The 24,153-nt window shown below is 38.1% G+C and overlaps 1 protein-coding gene across 1 annotated transcript in view; it reads left to right on the plus strand.

Moving 5' to 3' along the window:
• The window catches only part of LOC6035951 (LIM domain-binding protein 1-A), a 42,999-nt gene extending 19,726 nt beyond the window's left edge, over positions 1-23,273 (plus strand). The window contains exons 3-10 of the mRNA XM_038252069.1: positions 8,952-9,690; positions 9,754-9,844; positions 9,907-10,009; positions 10,079-10,251; positions 10,342-10,554; positions 10,684-10,807; positions 10,867-11,000; positions 19,560-23,273. Coding sequence (XP_038107997.1) covers positions 8,952-9,690; positions 9,754-9,844; positions 9,907-10,009; positions 10,079-10,251; positions 10,342-10,554; positions 10,684-10,807; positions 10,867-11,000; positions 19,560-19,886 — 1,904 coding nt within the window. The 3' untranslated portion in view covers positions 19,887-23,273. The remainder of the gene's footprint in view (positions 1-8,951; positions 9,691-9,753; positions 9,845-9,906; positions 10,010-10,078; positions 10,252-10,341; positions 10,555-10,683; positions 10,808-10,866; positions 11,001-19,559) is intronic.
• Positions 23,274-24,153: the final 880 nt, after the last annotated feature.

Genomic DNA, 24,153 nt, shown 5'->3' on the forward strand with positions numbered 1-24,153 from the left:
AAGGGTTAACATTTTATTTTTATCGAATTCCTTGGACAATTTTCTATAAAATGCAACCTGTAGAAAGTCTTTTGCTCAAATAGTTGCAAAGTTATGATTAAAAGAAAAAAAAGTTTTTTAGAAAATTGCCAAAAAAGAGGGCGGTGCCAAAAATAGAGGGATGGTCCAATCAGCACCAAACTTGGGATTTCTGCTAACTATCGATAGATAAACGTTCCCTCCAAGTTTGGTCCAAATCGGTGAAGGTCGAGTCCAAAAGTGTACTCAGTTGACCTGGAATGACCCATATTGATAGTTAATAATTTAATTAGTTCCTTTAATCGTTGTGTGATTTGACCGTGCTTTTGACTAATATTTACCAATTTTTAGATAAAAATAAGAAGGCAGTAAATCTAGATTTTTTTTTTTAATTGGATCCTGTAAAGAAATGTAAACATTGAGTGTATCCCGCTTACTCCGATGGACATTGACATAAGGTGTGAAACGGGATACACTCAATGCTTACATTTCTTTATCGAGAAATTAGAAGTGAGAGTGTGTGCTTGCAACATGGAGTTGAACTTTTTGAAATGCCTTGGTAAGCTTCACAGCAACTGCACAGATTGTTTAACTCCATGTTGCGATTTGACAGCTCGATAGGACCTTATGAAAAAAAGTCCAGAAATGTTGTTCCAGCCTTTGTTTTAATTAGCAATTATAAAAGATTTTAGTATAATTTTTATTACATGATTGTGAGGGACAAGAAAAACTTACAATGTGAAAGGGAAAAAAATAAAACAATTCATTCAAAAATTCATTCATTAAAAATAAATTCAATCATTCACTGATCATGAGGTAAACACACAATCCAAGCCGGCAGTTTTTGGCAATTGACAGTTTATTACTTAATTAATGTAAACGTGTAAATGTTAACAGATCATCTAACTAAGGTGTCTAGATAAGGTCCAGCTTGTGTCAAAACAGTACATTACTTTACCAAGCAATCGAATCCAGAGAGCAAAAAGTTGTTCAAAATTAAGAACGCATTTATATGAGACACCTAGCCAGGGACAGTGGTGTAGGGGAAACGTGGTTACCATTCACCCAGTCGGCCTGGGTTCGATCCCAGACGGTCCCGGTGGCATTTTTCGAGACGAGATTTGCCTGATCACGCCTTCCGTCGGACGGGGAAGTAAATGTTGGTCCCGGTCTATTCTGGAGGGGGTTAGGTCGTTAGCTCAATCCAGATGTAAGACTCATCGTCCCATTCTCCATTCCTGTCTCGAGTCGCTGTTTGGCAGTTGGACTCACAATCCAAAGGTCGTCAGTTCGAATTCCGGGGTGGATGGAGGCTAAGGTGTAAAAGAGGTTTGCGATTGCCTCAACACTCAAGCCTTCGGACACTTAGTTTCGAGTAGGAATCTCGCAATCGAGAACGCCAAGGCAATTTACTCTAGAATTTCATGTTGACATATAATGCGTCTCCATCAATATTTCGTTATGGAGAAGCATGTTATATTAAGTGCTGGAAATCTGTATTGACATTTTTTTTATTTATTAATTTCTCAGTACGTCCCGATCAGTTGTTCGCCTAGAATTCACCTGTTCACCTGAAAAGGGTCACCTCCTCTCTTGAGGCATGCATGTAGTACCCTCTTGGTGGTGACTTTTGTTCACTTGCCAGTTGGCCACAGACAGGGTTCCTCTATGATTCCGCAGGAGACAACGCGGGTTCTTCCTCTTCCTTTTTGCTGCCTGCCCCCTCGGGCGGGATATAATGATGATGTTGTACATAATGTACCTTCAGCAGCTAACTTATGTACTCTTTGTGTTTGTGTCAGAAGCATTGCGATGTACTCTTTCGGTTTTGGTTCGGTTCTGGCGGTGGTGGCTGTGCAAGAACCGGTTTTTTGTTTTCCTCTCGACGACGACTGAGGGTGAAGCCAGCCTGCCAGCCAGTCAGTAGTCAATCGTCAGTGTCAGTGTGCGTGCTGTGATGACGATGACTGATGACTGGTGCGATGGTAGCGAGGGAAACAGAACGAAACAGAGTGAAAAAAATGATAATAACGAACAGAAGTCCTTCTCGTCACAGGTTCGCACACACATACACAGCAAAACATAAAAACACACACACACACACACACAGGAGAATGAGTGAGAAAGGCGCGCGAGAGAGGAGCAATGCTTGCCAAAAAGAGGACTATCTCATTCGATCGTTGTAGTGCCGAGCTTTATGCTGCGAATCGATTGCAGTTAGTATGTACCGACAAGGATGTTCACATAGGGTCTAAAGTAGCGCGAAAGACGGTTCAATGAGAGGAATTCGAAACTTTCCTACAAAATTAGAACAGTCTTGAGTTTAAGTTAAGTTAAATCCATTTTTTCTGTGTTTTGACTGTAGGGGCACGTAAAAGAAGAAACCTCCCAATGTTTTTACATATTTGAAAAGATAATTGATTTTCCTACATAGAAATGTTATTTAGAATGAACAATAATGTACATTTGCTTCCCCTGAGATGATAATGTAGCCTGACGGGACAACATCGTGAAACTGGACTCTTAAAAGCACACCAGAACAATCGCTACAGTTATTGCAATTTAATTTTTTTAACTTTTGCTCTTCTACAAATTATTACAAATTTGTAAAATGAATCTTTTACTCCTTGAACTGAACGAATTGGTTGAAATTTGTGTTTTTGCCAGAAATTTCTTACCGTGACGGGACAACGAAAGGAGCAGTTTTATGAAAAAAAAACTCCTCTCCCACACAGAAAAAAGGTTGAATTTTGGAATGTTGAAAATTTGGTAGGTTGAATAATATCTCTTTTTTTGAGTAATATTACATAAAAAATGTGTAAAAATGTGAACCTGATGAATATTCATCAAACATTGATGAAAATCAATCGTTTTCTGAGGTAAAATTAATCATTTTTTGACACAAAATCTGTCACCATTTCCTGATGTAATATTACCATGATTTTTTTTCTGTGTTGTTTAACAATCACTCAGACGTAATATTACAGCTTCTAATAGTTTCATCTAAATATAAACAGAACGCAAACGATTCCAGACCTTCACTAATAAAACTCAATCCCAACTATGTATAACGTGTCCTGTAACTTTTCAAAGTTTCACCTACTTATAAAAGTAACCTCTTCCACCCAGTCAGCAGTGGGTGGCTTAGGCTTTAACATCCCCATCTGCTCATGGGAGAACCCGCCAATGGGTGGTTGTTGTTTTTTGAGGGGTTACCCCCCCTGGATCCCAACTCCGACCGGAAAGAAAGTCAACCGGGAGGAGAGACAATAAATGACAAGTATACCTTTGCCCCTGTGGTGTGTTGTTCCACCTCGTCGTCGGAGGCAAATTCGGCATTGAAAGAGCGCATGATCCGAATGTAAACAAATAACGAGAATTTCAGAAGTGGCCCCGGCTTCATTCATCGAAAAGTTTTCCTTCCCACCGTCAATGCCTTTTCGTGACGTGCTCACACGACGTTTCGAGCGGAACTTTTCGTTGTGGCTTAAAGCTGCTTCAAACTTTTTTTTTTGTAAAAAAAATATTTAATTTGAATTTAATTTTCGAGCAAACAATTCTTTACTTTTTTTTTGTTTTGTCAATGTGCCCCTAACAAAAGTTCGGTCCGATATTATCGCACATGCAGAAAACTTTTCCGCACTTGAAGAGAAAACGGCGGCGTGGTGCTTTAAACCCACCGTCCGTCGTCGTCATTGCTCGGTGGGTGGATGATGAATTGCACTTAGCTTGTGGCATTTCACCGCTGCATTTATTTGGGTTGGATTCGCTTTTATGCAATTTATGATGTGTCGAGAGGTGTGCATAATTTTTGCTTTCTTCTCTATGCTGCAATCTGTTGTTTGGGCTGGAATTTAGATGTAGATTTGCTTTAACGTAGGATTTATAATCGATAGCAACATTCGTAGTCGTTTTAAAATTTTAAACGTCAGTTGTCACTTGAGAACAATTTTGATTATCATTAAATATTTATAGTTATTCAAAGTTGTTATCATCATTCAAGTTTATTTTTAAAACAAATCATGAAGTTAAAAAAGGTGTCATTGAAATTTCATTCCACCATTCTTAGAGTACCGTCATCTGGGGCAAATTGGGACACATGGGGTGGATTAGGACAGCTGTTTTAGCCTTGTCACTACACAATATTTTGATATTTTGAATCTATTCCAACCCAAAATAAAATAAAAATCAAACCATCAACATTAACGACCCCCGGGTCTTTTGTGGTCTCTATTGCAAGTTTCTGCTCGAACCTAGGAGTCCGAAGGCTTGAATGGGGAGAGCACCCAAACCTCTTTCTACTCCAAGGAACCTTCCACCCCAGTGTTTGAACTGACGACTTTTGGATTGCGAGTCCAACCGCCGCCAGCGATTCCACCGGAGTAGGCTTGGTTTGGTGTGTTGTTTGTACTTATGGCATGGAGAAGACTCCTACACCTGGAATGACTTAACGGCCTAACAACCAAAGCCGGGACCGACATTTTACTTGCTCATCCGATGGAAGGTTGCAGCAGAAGGGAATCGAACCCAGAATCATCCGCTCACAAAGCGGACAGCGTAACCATTCGGCCACGCACTGCCATTCCAACCCATATCTACAAAAAAAATAATAATCAAAATATTGAGCAAATACATGGTATAAACAGCAGTGAAATGAAATCTCTAAGATTTTAATTTTTGGGAAGTTTGAACAACAATAGACCCTTTTAAAAGTTATGTGATTACTTTTATTTTAATACTATGAATTAAAATTAGTGAAATTAGTTTTATTTTCAATTGAAGGTTTTTGGTTGGTTATCACTATTATGAGCTATTTCCACAGCCTTAATTTCAAAAGGGATAAAAACATTAATGTTGATATTAAGGTTTTTCCAAAAAATTTAACATTGATGAGATATCAGTTCTTTTCCATTCCCCAGAATCTCACTCACTTCTCATAATGGTCCATTCCCAGTCCATGGCCCAAAAACTTATTCCTCAGAATTAGATTTTACGCCGACTCGGTTTTGAGGATAGAAATTTGACAGCTTGGCTGCACTGTTTACATTTTTTGCACGTGCGTCTCTGTAAAAATGTGTGTGCGTGTTCTCCATTCTCCATAAAAGTTTTATTTATTGCGTAATGCCTACTTTATTTCAAAAAGCGATCAATTTTAAAGTGTGAAGTGTTCAGATTTCGCTTTTGTTGAGATAACTGCTGACAAAAGTTGAATCAATCCTCTACATATTACTATTATACTGCCCCTGATCGTATAAATGTCGAATATGCATTTTCATCGATTTCGAGTTATTGATGCAGTTTGGTTCAAAATCGTGTGCTCTTTCAAAAGCGCCTATAACATCCAGTAGGGGAAATCTACCCTTTCCAATCAAACACCTATCTTCGTCATATGGAGAGTTTGATGCTCGATTAAAGCTCCAAAAATACTATTTGGGCTATAAACTTACCAGCAACAGCACCGCCTCGAGTAAGCACGCAAATGTATGCCACTTACTGGCCAAAAAGATCACATTTAATGCACTTTTGATCATAATTTGTATTTTGCGAGACCACTTCTCATCATTTTGTTGGCACACACAGTGACACACACGAGAATCCCTCAAACGCTTAATGAATATCGCCAAAATTAACTTTTCACTTTCGCTTACTTTTTCACGGCGCTTAAGATATGAAATTGCTTCCAACTACCAGCAACATGTTCTTTTGACCGTTACTTAGTCACTCACTTGAAGAATAATCCCGAAAAATGTAATAAATTAGCAAGCGCCATCAAAAAAACAAACGCGCCAAGTCGTTTGACGTTTCAATTTTCACTTTGCATTACAATCGAAGGCTGAAGAAAACCGAGCGAGAGACGAAGGCAAAAAAGAACAAAGGCTGGCCGTCAACACCACCAGCAGCACAGCCAGCGATGCCAGGAAACTTTCCCTATAAATGCCACTTTTCGTGAGTGTTCGTTTGAACTGTCAGCGCAAATGGCAACACTCGACAGAGTGTTGGAAGAAAAAAGAACTAAGCCGATATTAGAAAAATGGGCGTGGCCCAATGCATTCGCCTCGATTAGAATACCCTTGGGAATTTTTTTTTAAATGCTTGGTAAAGAAATAGAATAACTTTTAGTGAAAGTGAAAATAAACAGAAATGTTCACAAAAACTTGCTCTACTCGTTGGTGTACTTGGTTTTAGTAAAATTCAAGGGAGACTCTAGATTATCCAGCATCATTCAAACACGACCGCTTATTAGGATTAAAATGGGTAGATTTCCCCTACTTTGTTCTAGAAATCAGGAGGAAATCCAGTTTTTTCGTGAAAATTTAACACTTAGCCTTTTGTATGGGACAAACTTTAAATGCGTTTTTCTCAGCTTGCTGTTTTTGCATATGGGACATTTATGCGAACATCGGCAATATATTGACTTGTGATGACTGCTGACAAAAATTGAATTTTCCGTTCAAGGTTGAATTAAATTTCGTGTTACAACAAAATGGCATTCTATCGGTGAAAATTGCGTTATTCAGAAAAAAAAAGTTTTCCTATCATAAAAAGTACCACGGGAGGAGGCGCATAATAATTTGTTAATAAGGCTTATTATCTCGTCGCTGACGTGCTAACTTGTCGCACGTGCATTTTGGGCCAAATTGAATTAAGATCGCCATTTAAAGCATTTCATCATGTCTCGCCTTTTGATCTTTTAAACATTTTGAAAATTATGTTTTGTCTAAGTTTTTGAATATATGGGATTTATTCAGAAATTAAAATCATAAAACAGTGTAAAAATGTATTTTTTACAAGAATTATTTGATAATTACATATTTTTTGTGTACAAATATCACGTGTCAGAGTTAGCGTGTTCAACCGAAACTTTGGCAGGTTTGTGATTGTTAATGGTATTATTGAATTTTAATGAATAAATTTGATATTTTCTCAAGCAAACATTAACCAGGAACATAAATAAAAATGTGATTTGAAATCGAAAATGTACTACATATTACTGTAGCAAGCTTCAAAAGTCATATTTTCATAAGTATAAAATAAAGATAAAATTTTATAAAATGTTTTCTGTACAAAATACATTTAAAAGTGGCAATAAAACTCGAGTCTTCCAATTCAGAATTCTGAAAGCCCGTCACAAACATTTATTTTTGTTTGAACAAAAATTAAATAGTTTTTTAACAAAAAAATCTAACAGAAACTTTCTTTCCAAACTATTTGAACAAAAATCAAGGCATATATATTTTTTTAAGATGAGATTGAAGATGAGAGTCTTATAAATTTCTAAAATATTGCTAATTCCTTGATCATTTAATACAAAAAAAAACTAAAACGATCATTTCATACGAATGAAAAAGTATTTCTCCTAAAGCTAGCAACAGTAATTTGCAGTATAATTTCGAGTATAAAACATGTTTTGTATCCATGCAACTAGTTAGTGTTTGATTAAGGAAATATGATATTTATTCATAAAAATCATGTAATACCCTATCAATCTCAAACCTGTAGAAATTTCGGTTGTATCAGCTAATTCAAAGCTGAATCAGAGCAGACCGGTGTTATTTGTACACAACAATTATGTAATAATCTATTTTTTCTTGTAAAAATAATATTTCAATACGGTTTTATTATTTTATTATTTTAATTGTTTGCAACCTTCTACAAAGTTGTTTCTTGTCTTATTTTGCACATTTTGGTCATTAAAATACACATGAAACACATCATTTGACAAGTTTCCTGGACTGTTATTTAAAAGTTTCAAATAAATGATCAAGGATTAAAAAAAAAAAACTTAAAATAGAGATATCTCAGAAATTTCCCGATGAAACATTTCGCTCTTAGAAGCATTGGAAAGCTGAGAAAATTTCCTATAAGACACTTTTGAAAGTAGTGATGACTATTTTTTCTCCTTAAGCTTGCCCAGAAAACACGCCGTGTGTACATTTTTTTTTACCTTTGATTCACATAAACGATCGAAGATAGTATTTTTTAATATTTAAAAAAATAGTACCAGACGTCTCCATTAGTATGAAAAACGCAACTTTCACCGACAGAATATTTTGAATTGGACATATTTTTAATCAGGAAGGTGAAACAAAACTTTCTACGTATAAATCTCTGCTGTTCTACGCATAATTGTCCCATGTAAAAAAAATGCAACCCAGTTCTTTTTTGGTATTTTATAATTTAATATGCCTTAAAAAACCCGAGAGCTGAGAAAAACGTGATTGAAATTTTTTGACCGATTTCTGTGTTACTATACTGCCCATGATCGCATAAATGTCCCATATGCATTTTCATCGTTTTTGAGTTAATAATGCAGTTTGGTTCAAAATCGTGTGCTCTTTCAGAAAAGCCTATAACATTCAGTACTTTGTTCTAGAAATCAGGAGGAAATCCAGTTTTTTTCACGAAAACTCAACACGTAGCCTTATGTATGGGACAAACTTCAAAAGCGTTTTTCTCAGCTTGCTGTTTTTGCATATGGGACATTTATGCGAACATGGGCAGTATAGCTAGCTTAGGGACAAAAACTTAGAAAAATATTTGCATCGGCCTAATATTCTAACTATTTTTTTTTCGAACAATTGATTATTGCATTTTTTGAGTTTATGAATTCAAAAGATTTTTCTTTTGTAATCAAATGCAAGTAGTTTAAAAAATCATCTTTAACTTCATTTATGATTATTAGATTATTTTCATAATATTTTTTTTGTTCATTAATACTGTTTGTAACTGAATTTTCAAAAAAAAAGTTTTATCTAATGATGGGATAATGATTTTGAGTACCATACGAAAATTAAAGGATAGTTTTCAAAATTTTGCCTTTTGGGTCATATATGACCCATCAGGCCTAGAAGGGTAAAATAAGGATTTGTCGTCGTGTCTTAGCAATTGATATACATATCATTACAAACTTTTTCTTCTCTCATTGCTTTCAGGTTTAAGTCGTCGTGGAGTGAATGCTGGACCGCCCTTGAGCTTGCCATCTACACTGGAGGACACTACGAATAACTGGAAAGGAACACCTTCGGGCCCCGCCGATCCATCACAGCAGCCCGGTGGACCCGGAGGACCTGTGGGCCCTGGTGGCCCCGGCGGCGGTGGACCCGGAGGTGGTGGAGGCCCCGGTCAGGGCGGCGGAGTTAACAACTTTGGTGGCCCGGGCGGTGGCAACAACTTCGGTGGACCGGTGTTTCCTCCCGCTGGGCAGGGTTCGCCTGCGGGCGGGTCCGGCGCCAACAACTACCAGAATGTCCCGCCCGGTACCGGTTCCAACACCCCGCAGTATACGGCATCGCCGGCGCCGTCCGGATCGAGTACGCCGGGACCGGGACCGCCACAGAACGTAGGTTCGGGCTTTCCCCCGCCGAACGCAGGTGCTGGACCGGGGGGACCGTACAACGGGCCCGGCGGTGGAGGTCCTGTCGCTGGTGGTCCGTTTGGTTCCCCGTCCACGAATGGGCCACAGTTTGGTCGGCCGGGTAGTTCCGGGTCGGCGTTTGGCAGTGGGCCCCACTTTACGTCCCCCGGAGGTCCGGGAAGTTTCGGTGGGCCCCAGTTCGGGATGCCACCGGGATCGCCGTTCGGACACGGGCCCAACGGACCTAACATGGGCGGACCGATGAATCAAGGACACATGATGAGCGGTCCGCAGCCGGTCGATCGGATGGATCAGAGGTAGTGAGCGGATGATTTGTACGGTTTGACCATGCAACTAACAAATTCCTTGCTTCTTTTCAGTCAATTGAACGTTCCCAGAAGGCATGCGTACTTCGGACAACCTGACTATAGAATATATGAATTAAATAAGCGATTACAGCAAAGAACTGAAGTAAGTTTGACCAACCATGCATAAAGAAGCGATCAGTTCTAACAATTCTACGAATCTTTCAGGAAAGTGATAACTGTTGGTGGGATTCGTTCGCGAATGAGTTCTTCGAAGATGATGCAACGCTAACACTAACATTTTGTTTGGAAGATGGACCAAAAAGATATAGTAAGACGATATTTGAGGTCTCTACAAATGTCAACACTGTTCTAACTTTGTTCTTCTAACGCCTTTCAGCTATAGGACGCACACTAATTCCTCGGTACTTTCGGAGTATTTTTGAAGGCGGCGTAACGGAGCTGTACTTCAACCTGAGACACTCGAAGGAGTCGTTTCACAACACATCCATTACGTTAGACTGTGACCAGTGCACGATGGAGACGTTGCACGGGAAGCCCATGTACACAAAGGTAGTGAAAGTTTCATCTATCTTATATTTTGAAAATCTGCTTGTGATATACACACAACTTACTAACCGATTCCTCTTCCCATTCCCCAAGGTGATCACCGAGGGCCGCCTCATCCTGGAGTTTACGTTCGACGACCTGATGCGGATAAAGTCGTGGCACTTTGCGGTGCGGGCGCACCGGGAGCTGATACCGCGCTCGGTGGTCGCGATGCACACCCAACAACCGGATCCATCCATGCTGGAGCAGCTGACGAAGAATATCACCAGACAGGGAATCACAAACTCGACACTAAACTATCTGCGCGTGAGTGGTGATGTTTTATCGACATTTATGAGCGCAGTGGCCGCGAGCATTTGAAGTTTTTATTTCCATGTTTTTGTTAATCCAAATTTCCCTTTCTTTTTCCCTCTTTTTGTCTTCTAATCCTAACAGCTATGTGTGATATTAGAACCGATGCAAGAGTTGATGTCCAGACATAAAGCGTACGCCCTGAGTCCGCGGGACTGCCTCAAGACGACACTGTTCCAAAAGTGGCAACGGATGGTGGCACCACCTGGTAAGTGACCCTCCACCTCAAACATGAATCAGTAATAAGACGTGCCTTCGTCCTTCCAGATGCGCAACGGCCCGCCAACAAGCGGAGGAAACGCAAAGGTTCGAGTTCGGGGGCGGGAGCGGGCAATGCCGGTCCGCCAGTGCCGAGCAAGAAGCGATCGCCCGGGCCCAACTTCTCGCTGGCGTCTCAGGTAGTGAGTTGACGTTCCAGTTTGTTTCCCCCTTTGTTATTGAAAAGATTTTGTTGTACGAAAACGTTGTTTATTCTTTAACCAATCTATTAAATCTAAACTGCATATCGCCGTGATCGTGCTATCTCACGTCAATTTTGAGCCAAAATGAGTTAATAACGCCTCCGTTTGACCTCCGCAGATCCCCAAAATTTGATATCAATCCTTAGATATTCAACACAAACCGGAACTCCGTGCATTGTTGCCACTCTTCATATGAAAGAAGTTTCGGTCTGTTCGTGCTATCTTGGCACACCTTGAAAATTGCTGCAAGTGCGACAACTGGCCAAAGAAAATTTCGTCAGAAGCGGTTTGACACACGACGACTAGTGTAAACATTTTTAATTACCTGTAACTCAAGATTTCAACAACCAAATTCGTGATACTGTGCAGAACGGTCTGCCAAATAAAACTTGTTTGTTATTGTTCACATTGCGTGCTCTAGTTTTTGTTTTTTTTTTCAGAGTCAAACAAACGCGCTTTTCAGACGTACATGGAAAAAATGGTGATTATTGAATGTTGGTCTCAAAAACTGTTTTTTTTTTCTAATTTTCAAGATTTTTTAATATTTATTATGGGACCAAAAATGCGACTTTAATTGCAGATGTTATAGCAGGGGTGATCAAAGTATGGCCCGCGGGCCAAACGTGGCCCGCGAGTTGATTTTTTGTGGCCCGCGGACTCATTTTGAATGATCATGTAAAATGGCCCGTTTGACACTTGTAAAGTGATTTTATACTTTTTCAAAATTTGAATTATTACATTTTTATGCTGATATTTTTTTGTTTATAAAAATAAGATTAATATTTTGATCCCCATTTTACGACACAAATATTTTGTCCAATAATCATAATATGTAATTCAAACAATTTCACACGTTTCAATTTGAGTAAACTAGTTAATATCGTCAAAACTTTCATCAAACATTTTTGGAAATATTTATAACACGTTCGAATTTGACTTTAGAAATCTGTGCTAATTGCAAAAAGTATTTATTTCATTATTAACACCTAAACTCTCAAGCTTGAGAAAAAGGGAGAATTTGTATAGAAATTCCCCGTTTTTCTCGAGCTAGGGAGTTTAGGTGTTCATGAGGTCATAATTACCCTTTTCATGAAATTACCATCAAATTTACTTTGCACTTAGAAACCTTCCCTCGGGATTCAAACTCATGTCAGGTGGATAACGGCCATTTGGTTCAGGCAGACAAAATGTTGAAATTGGATGAATAAGGCTGATGGAAATATTTTACAATGGTTTTAATAATTGGATCGAAAAACTAGGAACAAAACTTTTTTTTTCAAAAACTTCAAAATATCATGAAAATTTAAGTGCAATTTGGTGTTAAAATCCATTAAAAATGCATTCCTTCGCGTTCAGAATCAGTTTGATCATGGTCGGGTTTATTTAAAAATATTTGAGTTTTAGTTTGTTTTCGATGAATACGTGTTATTCGCCAAAATGTTTTTTTTTTCGTCGAGAAAAAAATAATAATTGAAATTCAACTTTACGGGACCTTTACAAATTTTGTAACATTTTCTCATTGAAATTACATGTCACAATCATCGAAATAAAAAAAATGAAATTTTAATGAAAATATAAGTTGAAAGTTCATACAACTTAATTTTGTTTAAACCTAAAACAATGAAATCAACATAACTGATAAAAAAAGTGACATTTTGTCTTTTCTATTATTATTTATTTATTAACGAAAGTGTTTTAAAAATAACGGAAATTTCAGAAAACTTCAACGTACTTTTTTAAAAGGCCTATTTTGTAAATTTGGCCCGCAAGCTCAATTGAGTTTCAAATATGGCCCGGCCTTCAAAAACTTTGAGCACCCCTGGGTTTTTAGGATGGTGCAAAATCTGGTACTTGAGTAATATTTTTTTTGAAAAAAGATGTGATTTTTTTTGCAAGAAATAGAAAATTTATCTGAGTTATCTAAAATTTTAAATTTTAAGGTGAAAAAATATTTTTTTTATCGGAAGTTACTTTACACCAGGAGTGCTCAAAGTTTTTGGAGGCCGGGCCAAATTTAAAGCTCAAATGAGCTTGCGGGCCAAATATACAAAAAAGGTTTGTTTAAAAAAATGAATTACGTTATTTTAATGTAAAAGATTACATTTCTGTTATTTAAAAAAATGTGTATTCAAAATAATAGAAACCACAAAATAACTGGTTTCTATCGGTATTGTTGATTTTGTTGTTTCTGGTATTTGAAAAAAAAAAAAGTTTTAGCTGAATGTACTTGTGTTTTCAAAAAAAAAATAAAAATAAATAAGTTTTGTTTTTATATTTCGAAAATGGTGTTGACATTGCATGTTGAACAATTCATCTATAAGTTAAGTGTGGCTAATGAAAAACTTTTAGAAAATGATGAAAGCTTCCGCATAGTTAACCTGCAATCATTATTTTCAAAAAAAAATCGAAACAACATTTATTTATTTCATCGAAAATTTACTAAAATCCAAATTATTTTTAATAAACCCAAACATGCTCAAATGATTTTAAATGCAATGGAATGCTTATTTAATTAATTACAGCTAAATGCACTTAAATTTCATTTTTTTTTAAGTTTTTTGAAAATATATTTTTGCTCCTGGTTTCCTGGTGGAGGGGTGGGTTGATCGACGAAAGCTTTGTTAAATATTTGCTGCAAACTTGATTCTCAGATTTCCACATTTTGTCTGCCTGAATCAGTTGATAGTCAATCAGATTCGTTATCTAACTGTAATGAGTTCGAATCCCTAAGGAAGTACAATGTAAGTTTGCGGGTCAGTTTATAAAAGAGTCAATATGACTTGCAAATTAATAAAGAAAACTTTTGTTTTTGCAACTATTACAGAATTCTACCTAAGACAAACTTGTTCGTTTTTTTTGATATTTCTAAAAATGTTTGATAAATGTTTTGACGATATTTACTAGTTTCACTCACATTGAAACGTGTGAAATTGTTTTTATTACAAAATATTTGGAACAAATTATTTCCTAAATAATATTAATAATATTATTAATAAAAAAATAAAAAAGATTAGCATAAAAAATCATAAAATAAACCTTAATTTTGAAAAAGTATAAAATCACTTTACAAGTGGTCAACGGGCCATTTTACATGATCATTCAAAATGGGTCCGCGGGCCACAAAATATCACCTCGCGGGCCACTTTTGGCCCGCGGTCCATACTTTAGGCACCCCTGCTTTACACCTTGTTTGATAAAGTGCTCTGTTTTCAAGTTAATGGTGTTATCCGAGTAAATCTTTTAAAAATGGTTCACATTTTTGCAATTTAAAAATAATTTAATTAGGGAAATTATTTGGGTGAATTATTGAAATTATGAAATATTTTTTGATGAAAAGAAAATAAATTACACATGAGTTTCATGTTTTGGTTAAAGATCAAAAGCTAATAAAGTGACATTGAGAAAAGTTAATTTTTCACAAATCGATGCCTTTGTGCTTTCTTGTACTAAGAATGCTGGGATTCATAAACCCAAGTAGCACACTTTGTTCGCCAAGAGATTTCCGAACTGGTTGTTGAACTCATTTACTATGTTTTCCGAACGTCCCCGAGAACTCTTGAACGCTGGAAAAAGCGCACGTTTTTCTGTTGTTGAACATCTCTTCATCCTTTAGAAAAGTGTGTGTTTTATGTAAGTTTTGCAAGTGTAAGTCATACTAGCATAGAGAACGTTTTTTGAACATGTCATGAGATCTCTTAACTATAAGATTCTGAACCGGGTTAGCTAAACGTATTTGAATTTTTTTTTTTTTTTTGAATTAAATATACTTTATTGAATCTTTCTTATAATAATTACATTTGGTTTACATAATAAGTGGTCAGCTGTGGCTCTTCAGCTTTAGTTTGCTTTTCGTGATTTAAACACTGTTCATTTTCATAACTTTAAAAGTATATGATTTATCATTTTTGTAACACTAGGTACAATGAGGAAAAAAATGTTAAGAAAACATAACCTAACCTAAAACTAACTTAAACTTACCATAAACTAAACCAATCCTTGAATCAAGGGGTATTCAGATATAGCACATTTTTCCCTGAATTTCAAACATTTTTCTTGAATCTTCTGATCCAACATTTTTACTTCTGCTAATTCATGAACCTCACTTGATCTTGTCCAGCCAGGAACATTCAAAACCATTTTGAGTACCTTGTTTTGGACACGCTGGAGCTTCAATTTATGAGTTCTAGCGCAACACTCCCAAACAGGTACTGCATACTCAATAACGGGGTAAATTATTTGTTTGTAAACTGCTAACTTATTTTTCAAAGATAGCTTTGATTTTCTGTTAATTAAAGGATACAAACACCTGATGAGAATGCTGCACTTGTTCAATATTTTATCTACATGCTGCCGAAACAATAGTTTCGAGTCAAGTATGAGACCTAAATAGACAACTTCCTTTGACCAGGGTATTGAAACATCATTCATTTTAATCAAAACATCATCCTTTGGGGCAAATCTGGCCGATTTGGAAAGTGGAAAAATGATGGTTTGAGTTTTGGCTGCATTTATGCGAATTTTCCAGTCGCCAAAGTATTCGGAAAGAACGTCAAGACCCTTCTGAAGACGGCCAACTAAATATCTGGTTATTTTACCCTTATAAATAACGGCAGTGTCATCAGCAAAAAGTGACAACACACCATTACCAGGAAGAGTAGGCAAATCAGATGTAAAAATATTGTACAGAAGTGGGCCAAGAATACTTCCTTGGGGAACCCCAGCATCAATGTTGAATAATCCAGAAGCAATCCCATTCAGAAAAACCTTGAACGATCTCTCCGAAAGATAGTGCTGGATAATTTTGATAAGATACATTGGAAAACCGTATAAATACAGTTTATGTATCAAACCATCATGCCAAACATTGTCAAAAGCCTTCTCAACATCCAACAAAGCCATAGCAGTTGATTTAGACTCAAGCTTGTTCTGCTTGATGATTTTAGTTACTCTCGTAAGCTGATGAGCAGTATTATGTCCCTTTCGGAAGCCAAACTGTTCATTCAAAATTATATTATTATCGTTGGTAAAATCCAAAAGCCTTGAATAGATGACCTTCTCAAAGAGTTTGGACAGACTACTCAAAAGACTAATGGGACGATAACTTGTTGGCGATGTTGGATCTTTTTGAGGCTTCAAAATTGGTATGACTTTGCCCAGCTTCCAATTGGTAGGGAAGTAACCAAGTTGCAAACATTTATTGAAAATATTGGCTAGATGTTGAAAGAACTGATCACTCTGTTTTTTCAACACCAGATTAAAAATGTTATCAAAGCCAGGAGCTTTCATATTTTTCATTTGTTTAACTGCAACTTTGACTTCCTCACCAGAAACATGGGAATCTGCAGGAAATTCAAAGGTAGAGTCATTGATTGTTGAAATACTATTGGCAACTGATGTTTCTTTACGGCTGGTCATGGAAGCGCCAAGATTATGAGAACTAACAAAATGAAGCCCAAGTGCATTTGCCTTTTCCTCGGATGTAATCAAAGGAGAATCCTCAACAATAAGAGGAGGAATAGGCTTTGGTTTGTTTTTAAGAACTTTTGAAAGTTTCCAAAATGGTTTTGAATAATTCCCAAGCTGGCTTACATGTTTTGAAAATTCTTGATTTCTGATATTGTCAAGTCGGTCTTGTATGATTTTGTTCAAATTGTTAACTGAAATCTTTTGTCATAGTCCCCAGTCCGTTGATATTGTCTCCTATAAACATTCCTAAGTCTAATCAAGTGTTTAGTATCTACGTCAATATCAGTTACCTTAAAATTAACAGGAACCTCCCGAACGTTGGCAGCCTCTGCTTGGTTGATAGCCTGCTGGATCACCTCCAGCGAACGATCAATATCAGCAGAAGTTTCCGGGTGTTGATCATAGTCGATGTTGCTGTCGACCACTTGCTGAAACTGCTGCCAGTCAACGTTGTGGTAATCTTTCCGGGTTGGTTGCCGCTGCGGAGTAACGGAAGCTCCAACCTCCACAACCACCGGATAGTGATCAGAACTCAACTCTTCAAACACCTCAGGATGAGCCACGTTCTCAGCCATATTGGTAATGAAGAAGTCGATGATTGAGTGATTCCCAGACCGAGCCACCCTCGTTGGACGATCCGGACTCACAACGTTGTAGTATCCGTTTTGCAGATCGTTGTGCAGAATCACTCCGTTCCGATTCCTCCTGCTGTTGCCCCAAACTTCATGCTTCGCGTTGAGGTCACCAGCGATGATGTACTTTGCGCTCCGCCGTGTCAGCTTCTGGATATCGCCCTTCAGTTTTGCTGCTGAACCATCTCTGGAATTCACCTGACGTGGGCAGTATGCAGCAATGAAGAGTACTGGGCCAACCGAAGTGGGAATTTCCACTCCAACGGCCTCGATGATGTCCAGCTTAAAGTGTGGCAGCCGGCGTGGCTTGAGATCACGATGAACAGCGACAAGCACACCTCCTCCTCCAGAGGTGGTCCTGTCGAGCTGCGTCGCGATCTTGTAGTTTTGCAGATAAACTTTTTCACCGGGCTTCAGATGAGTTTCCGTGATGGCAGCTACGTCGATCTCCTTCTCGCGAAGAAAATCCACCAGCTCTAAGTTCTTCCTCCTAATGGAGCAAGCGTTCCAATTCAGCAGCTTGAGGGACCTACGATCCATACTGGATGACGAACGAGGTCAGCACTTCAATCTGCTGGGTCTTGGTTTTGCATCCACGCAGTGCAGCGGACATCTGTTTGAAAATATTGAGGAGTTCGGTTGAGGTGTAAAGATCATTACCATTTTCCTCAACTGCTGGTTCTTGGGTTGGTCTTGGCTCCTGGCTGAAGCCCGGTGGTGGCGGTCTCGGCTCCTGGCTGGAACCCGGCCGTGGATGATTCATCTCAGCTCTCTTCCTGGGATCCAACGGCAACGGTGCCAAGTTCGGGACCTGGCGTCGCGGTTGAAGAGGTGGAAAATTTTGCTCCACCAGGGCTGGAGGAGTTCTACGACGCTGAGGCTGATTCTTCGTCGATGCTTGCTGCCGAATTTTCACGAACTCAGCTCTCTTGGGGCACTTTCGGTCGGTTGACGAGTGCTCACCGTTGCAGTTGAGGCACTTCACCAGCGAATCTTGGATGCACTGGGATGTGATGTGCGCATCGGTACCACATTTGGCGCAACGACGCTTCAGGTGGCAGTTCTTACCTCCGTGCCCGAAGCCCAGGCAGTTGAAGCATTGTGTGACGTCACGATGCACTGGTCGGTATCGCTCCCACGACACGATAATGTTGAAAACCGCTCGGATTGCCTTCAGCTCAGGAAGCGTCGTCGATCCCTTAGCCAAATGCAGCAGGTAGAGCTGGTCACGGTACTTGATGTCTTTGTTGCGTCGGCTCATTTTGTGCACGGCCAACACATCCAGTTTCAAAACTTTTAGCTCGGCAGCTAATTCCTCCACTGGCATGTCGTACAGACCTCTGACGACGATTTTGTACGGCTTATCCATGACGACATCATGGGTAAAGTACTCCGCCTCGTTTTCGGTCAAGTAATCCTTGACCAGTTGATAGTGCTGCCTGGATTGCACCAGCACCTTAAATCCGTCCTGACACAGACGAATGTTGCCTAGGACTTTCCCAGACTTGATGAGTTCAACCAGCCCCGCTCGAAAGTCGATCGTTGCTGCTGATTGCCGCACATAAAAAGGAGGCAGTTTCTCCTTTCGCTGTTTCACTTCATTCTCCTTTGCTTCCGCTACCTGGTCCTCGTCAGGCAGTCCAGCAAACTTGTTGTTCTTCAATAGCTGCTCCTCGTGCGACGAAGAGTTCTCCTCCTCCTCATCCATCGGTACAGTACCGTCGCTCTTTTTCGTCTTTTTGCTGTTCGATGTCACTTCCAAAAGCACCTTCCTCTTGGAAATCCCCGGTTTTTGGCCATCAGTTGAGGCCTCAACCTTCCTTTTGGAAATTCCCACTTTTTTGCCTGCTTGAGCCGCAGGTAGGGCAATATTGCCGGCGTTTTGCGCCGGGACGCGACGAGTCATGTTGATTCAGACAACCTTCACCAACGAATGCTCGGATTACAATGTTAGCTAAACGTTGTTAGAACCGTTTAGTAACATTCTGCCTTTAAGATTCAGAAGTGAGTTAGACATACTTTTTCGTAAAAACGCTCCAGGTGTTCGCTTACAATATTATTTTTTTATTATTTTTTAATTACTTTACGATACTTTAATTACTAGTCTTTTTGTGATTTATTAGTTTAAACAGGGATACGTCATTTATGGATGACCCCTTAGCCAAGAATAATAAAAATATCAACCGTACAAAATCATTCAAAGTGCCTTTTGCTCATCCCAAGTAGCGAGCAGCATTCGGTGACTGCGCTACGTTCTCAGCCCAGTTACCGAACAAGTATTGTAGCATTTATTAAAAAATAATGTTTTCAACAAAGATACTTTTCAATAACTGATGAATCCCAAGCTGTAATTAATCAATTTCCCTCTTTTCCCTTTTCCCGCGATTTTCGCTCTTCGAAGGACGTGATGGTGGTGGGTGAACCGTCGCTGATGGGAGGCGAATTTGGCGACGAGGACGAACGGTTGATCACGCGGCTGGAGAACACCCAGTACGATGCGGCCAACTCGCTCGATCACGACGGCGTGGGCGGCCACAACGCGTTCGGTGGCCACAACGATTCGGGCCCGATGACGGGCGGCCCGGGAGGTCCGGGTGGCCCCGGCGGTCCCGGTGGACCCAACTCGTGGCAGGTGGACCGGGGCGGCGGCGGAGGACCGGGAGGGCCCAACAACAGCGGACCGGCCAGCCAGGACTCGGACAAGAAGAGCCCGTCGGTGTCCCAGTGACAGTTGTAATATTATAGGGTGAAGGAGGAGAACCAGTAGATGGCCATGATGGATGCCTGCTGGAGCAAATTCGTCCCTCGCAATCACCCTAATAGAAGCGGAAGCAGAGAAGCGAAAGCAACCAAGACACATACCAAGAATTAGACGCAAACCAGGAGCCGTCGGATGATGGGAAGGGAGAACAGGGGAGAGGAGGCCAATTCCGGACGCGGGGTCCGGCATCCGGATTCATCGACGTCGCCTGTGGTTGGCTTGTGATCTTCACCCCCGAGTCCCTTGAGTCGTCTGCGGCGCGGACAAGATTTCCTAGTGTTTAAATGTGGATCAGTGGATATTAAAAATATTTGGAGTCTAGAATTTGGCACTAAACATTTGGACACTTTGAAAAGAACAAACAAACCAACATGAAACTGACAATGATCACTGAAAGAGAAACGGAATTTACTCGGACACAGAAGCACAGCTGAACAGAAAAATGGTAGGACCCGTTTTTCGAGCGAAAATTTTGCAATATAGATATCGTGTTTTTCCAAGAATGAAAAAGCAAAAAACGGAAATGTTCTTATAAAAAAAATGAAAAGCGAATGAAGCAAACACAGAAATAATTAAAATACAATTGAGAGCAAAGGGTAGTTTTTAAGAGCATAGTGTGATTGTGGAGAACGTGAGAGAGCGAGAGTGTTCGATGATAAACCATTCGTTAAGGCACATGTAGATGTAAATTGAGATAGTCTCTCGTCTCGGGCGGTGTAAATGTGGGATAAATACTAAACTATACGTTTTTTAGTTTCCTTCCTTCTCGTGGAACATGAATGTCGAGTGAGAGTATAAAGTGGGGTAGAATTTTCCTTAAAAACGAAAAAGAAAAATATTTTAGTTTTTATTTTCGATTATTTATTAAATTGGTACATGCTAAAATAAAAATAAAAAAATCTTGGAGCTGGCGGTTCTCCGAAGTAAGTTGAGAAATTTTCAAGGTTGTTAATGATAATTTTATCCGGAGTTTATTTTTTGCGATTACCAAAATATTATCGCCATTTTCAGCAAGAAACATGTGCAACAATATATCTCATACTAAATTGATTGTATTTTTTTGGCAACGAATTATCTTCAAATTTTGTACAGAGAATATGGGTGGTTCACTCGTAAATGTTGCATGCAATTTGTGATAAAATGCAGCAGCGACGAACCGCTCTAACTCCCCATAAAAAAATTTGAAAAAACATCGAAATGTAATTGTTCATTTGTAATTTAATATGTTTGAAAAATTCAACCATTTGTGATTTTTTATAGATTTTTTTTCCAAAAGAGATCAGATTTTTTTTTTTAAATAAAACCAAAGATTTTGTCACCCATCTTTCGAGTTGCGAAAAATTTTAAATTATAAATGCTTTAATTTCTTAGAATTTAAGCAAAATTTGGTTTCTTTTAACACCCAAAATAAAAAAAGCATAAAAATTTGAGTATTTAAACAGTAATTAATGCATCAAGTTGTGAAAAGAGGATTTTTCCAGCACGAGTCGTACATTTATCAAGCGAAGTTTACCGAGTTGGATCAATACAACGAGTGCTGCAAAAATCAAGTTTTGCAAGTAACTAAGTAGTTGAATACAGCTTGTTTGCAATTCCGCTTGAATGTCATTTGCTGCAAACTCCTTAAAAGTATCGTAAAGTTTTACTTTTGATACAAATGCTGAAGGTCGAACCTTTCGGCACCCAAGTGAATGCTGAAAAATGCTGTTCAGTACTATTATTTTTGGTGATGAAAAGTAGGCTGTTTCGTCATTCGAGAATTACCGGAAACGAATGTTCTTTTCAAAATTTGTTTTCGTTTGACGTGTGTTGCTGCACTCTAGTGATTTTGTTCAAATCTCAGTATATTTTTTAAACAGCTGTAATATGCTAAGATTTATACAAAATTTGCCATCGATAAACACTTGAATCATTTTATTCTTAAATTTGGGTCGTACAACCAACGTGAAAGTTAAATTCTTCCAAAATCTGCTTTGGTTTGACATTTGAACTGTAATTTTTAAAAATTATTAAATTTGTTAGAAATTAGAAAAAAGTTACTATCATTACTTCGAAAAATTAATTGTGTTCTAAATAGTTTTAAATAGTTAATTTAAGAAGCTTTTTTCCATCATTTGTACCGTCTATGAAGGTGACCGTAATATTTACGTTATCGCTGCTATATCCTCTATTGTTATCGCCAGGCGATGAATATAGCAACGATAGTATTATCGATTAACAACCTCGGAAACTGCAACCCCTCAAATAGCTCATTGTTTTAATTGGATTCAACCAAACTAAGACATTTTCTCACTCATAACGTGAGATGACGATTGTGAATCATCCACCTGCAGAAATTAAAGAAGAAAAAAACATTTGTAATAAACACACCTACAACAACTCATTGTACTGCTCTAATCTAATCAACACAGAAAACAAAAGAAGTAACACGTAAAAATGCGATATGGAATTCTGTAAAGTAAATCACACACACACACAAATCACGTAAAAATCCATAGCAAAATTATCCTCTCTCTGGAATTACAAACATACAACACAGGAATATCGGAAAGAATGTGAATAATTCGCAGAATAAAAGAAGCAAAAAAATACACACACACACACACACAAGCTGAGTACACAAAACCGAATGAAAGTACTAGTGTATCTTAAAAATCTAGTATTTTAATGTATTAAAAATAGGAAAATTAAAATATTCTCTAAAGAAAGAAAGAAACAAAAAAAAGGTAAAAGTAAATATAAATAATTACGTTTTTGAAAACAAATGCAAACAAAAGGCAAAGGAAAAAGTAAATTATTTTAATCAAGAATCTCTTTTTAAAAAAGCCAGAAAAAAAATCAAGACAAAAAAGAGGACAACACATCCGCGGAAGAATCAGAGAACACAAACAAAAAACCTAATCTAATAAAAACCGTATGTATATTGAATAAAAACAAAAAGTGGAAAAACCAACCCTATAATAGAAGAAAAAAAAATGCAACATCAAACCAGTAAAATTTGAAAACCTATCGGGAGAGCAAACAGAGAAAAAAAGAAAACATGTGCAAACACACATTCAAAAAGTAGGTGGGAATGACTAAGATGAACATAAAGTAAGGGGAAAGATTCGGAACACAGAAACGTAAACAGAAGCAAAACTTCATTCAGCACCGAAAGAACACGCGGCACACAACATCGGTAGAGAAATCTTAGGAATGAAACAGAAGCAGAATAAAGAGAAAAAAGAGGAAAAAAAAACATCGTCAGTATTTGTTATATAAACAATCATTAAGAAGAAAAGAGTGATCATTAAGGAAAAAAATCATTATTTTTACGTGTATATCTTATTATTATTATTGTAATTTAAAGAAAAAGGAAATAACAGAAAAAAGTGTTAGTAAATCATAATTTTACGCGAAAAATGAACAAATGACTTTTCTTTATCAGTGCTTGAAGTTGAAAGAAAATCCTGAACATTTTCTCGCCTGATTTAAAAATACCAAAATACGATATTTATACATTTATTCCATTTATTTAGGTATTAAAAATATACAATCATTTATTTCTTTTCGCAGCTTTTGAATGGTCATCATTCGATAGAAATTATATTAACGGCAAATTTTTATGCAAGGATCAGGGTTGCTCAAAATTCTCCCCTTCACTTGCGAGCACATATCGGACGCGACTCAATTCTGCTCTGATAAACCCTTTTTTGCTACGCCCATCTGACTTTGACAACCCTGCTCGGTTCAGTTAGGATTATTTTGAGTCGTCGTATGAATACCGAGCCGGATTGTTCTTTGTTCGTAAACTAAATTGTTTGAAAATCGATTGATTTAATTACCGATTCTGTTAGATTTTATTGGCCGATTTCTGTTGTCCGGTCGGCCGATGAGTCGGACGAAACCACTCAACTTAACCTCAATGAAATTGTGGATTGTCAGATTTTTTACGGGGAAGCGGCTTTATTGGTGATAGATATAGCAAAATATTAAATCATGATGATTTATTTCAGCAAAACGCTTTTGATAATCCAAAGAATCATTTTTGCTAAGTGTAGGGGAGAGTGGGGAGACTTGATCCCCTTTTATGTATCGCACATAACTCTGTCAATTTCTCACAAAACTATGATCTTTTTGCATGAATTGAAAGCTTAAACATTCAACTATGTTTGGCTGATAAGGGTATTTCATCAGATAAACTCTTCGAATAATGCCAAGCTTTTTAAAAAAATATTTTAAACCGGCATTTTCA

This window comes from Culex quinquefasciatus, chromosome 2 (assembly GCF_015732765.1).
Source record: "Culex quinquefasciatus strain JHB chromosome 2, VPISU_Cqui_1.0_pri_paternal, whole genome shotgun sequence".
Lineage (NCBI taxonomy): Eukaryota > Metazoa > Arthropoda > Insecta > Diptera > Culicidae > Culex > Culex quinquefasciatus.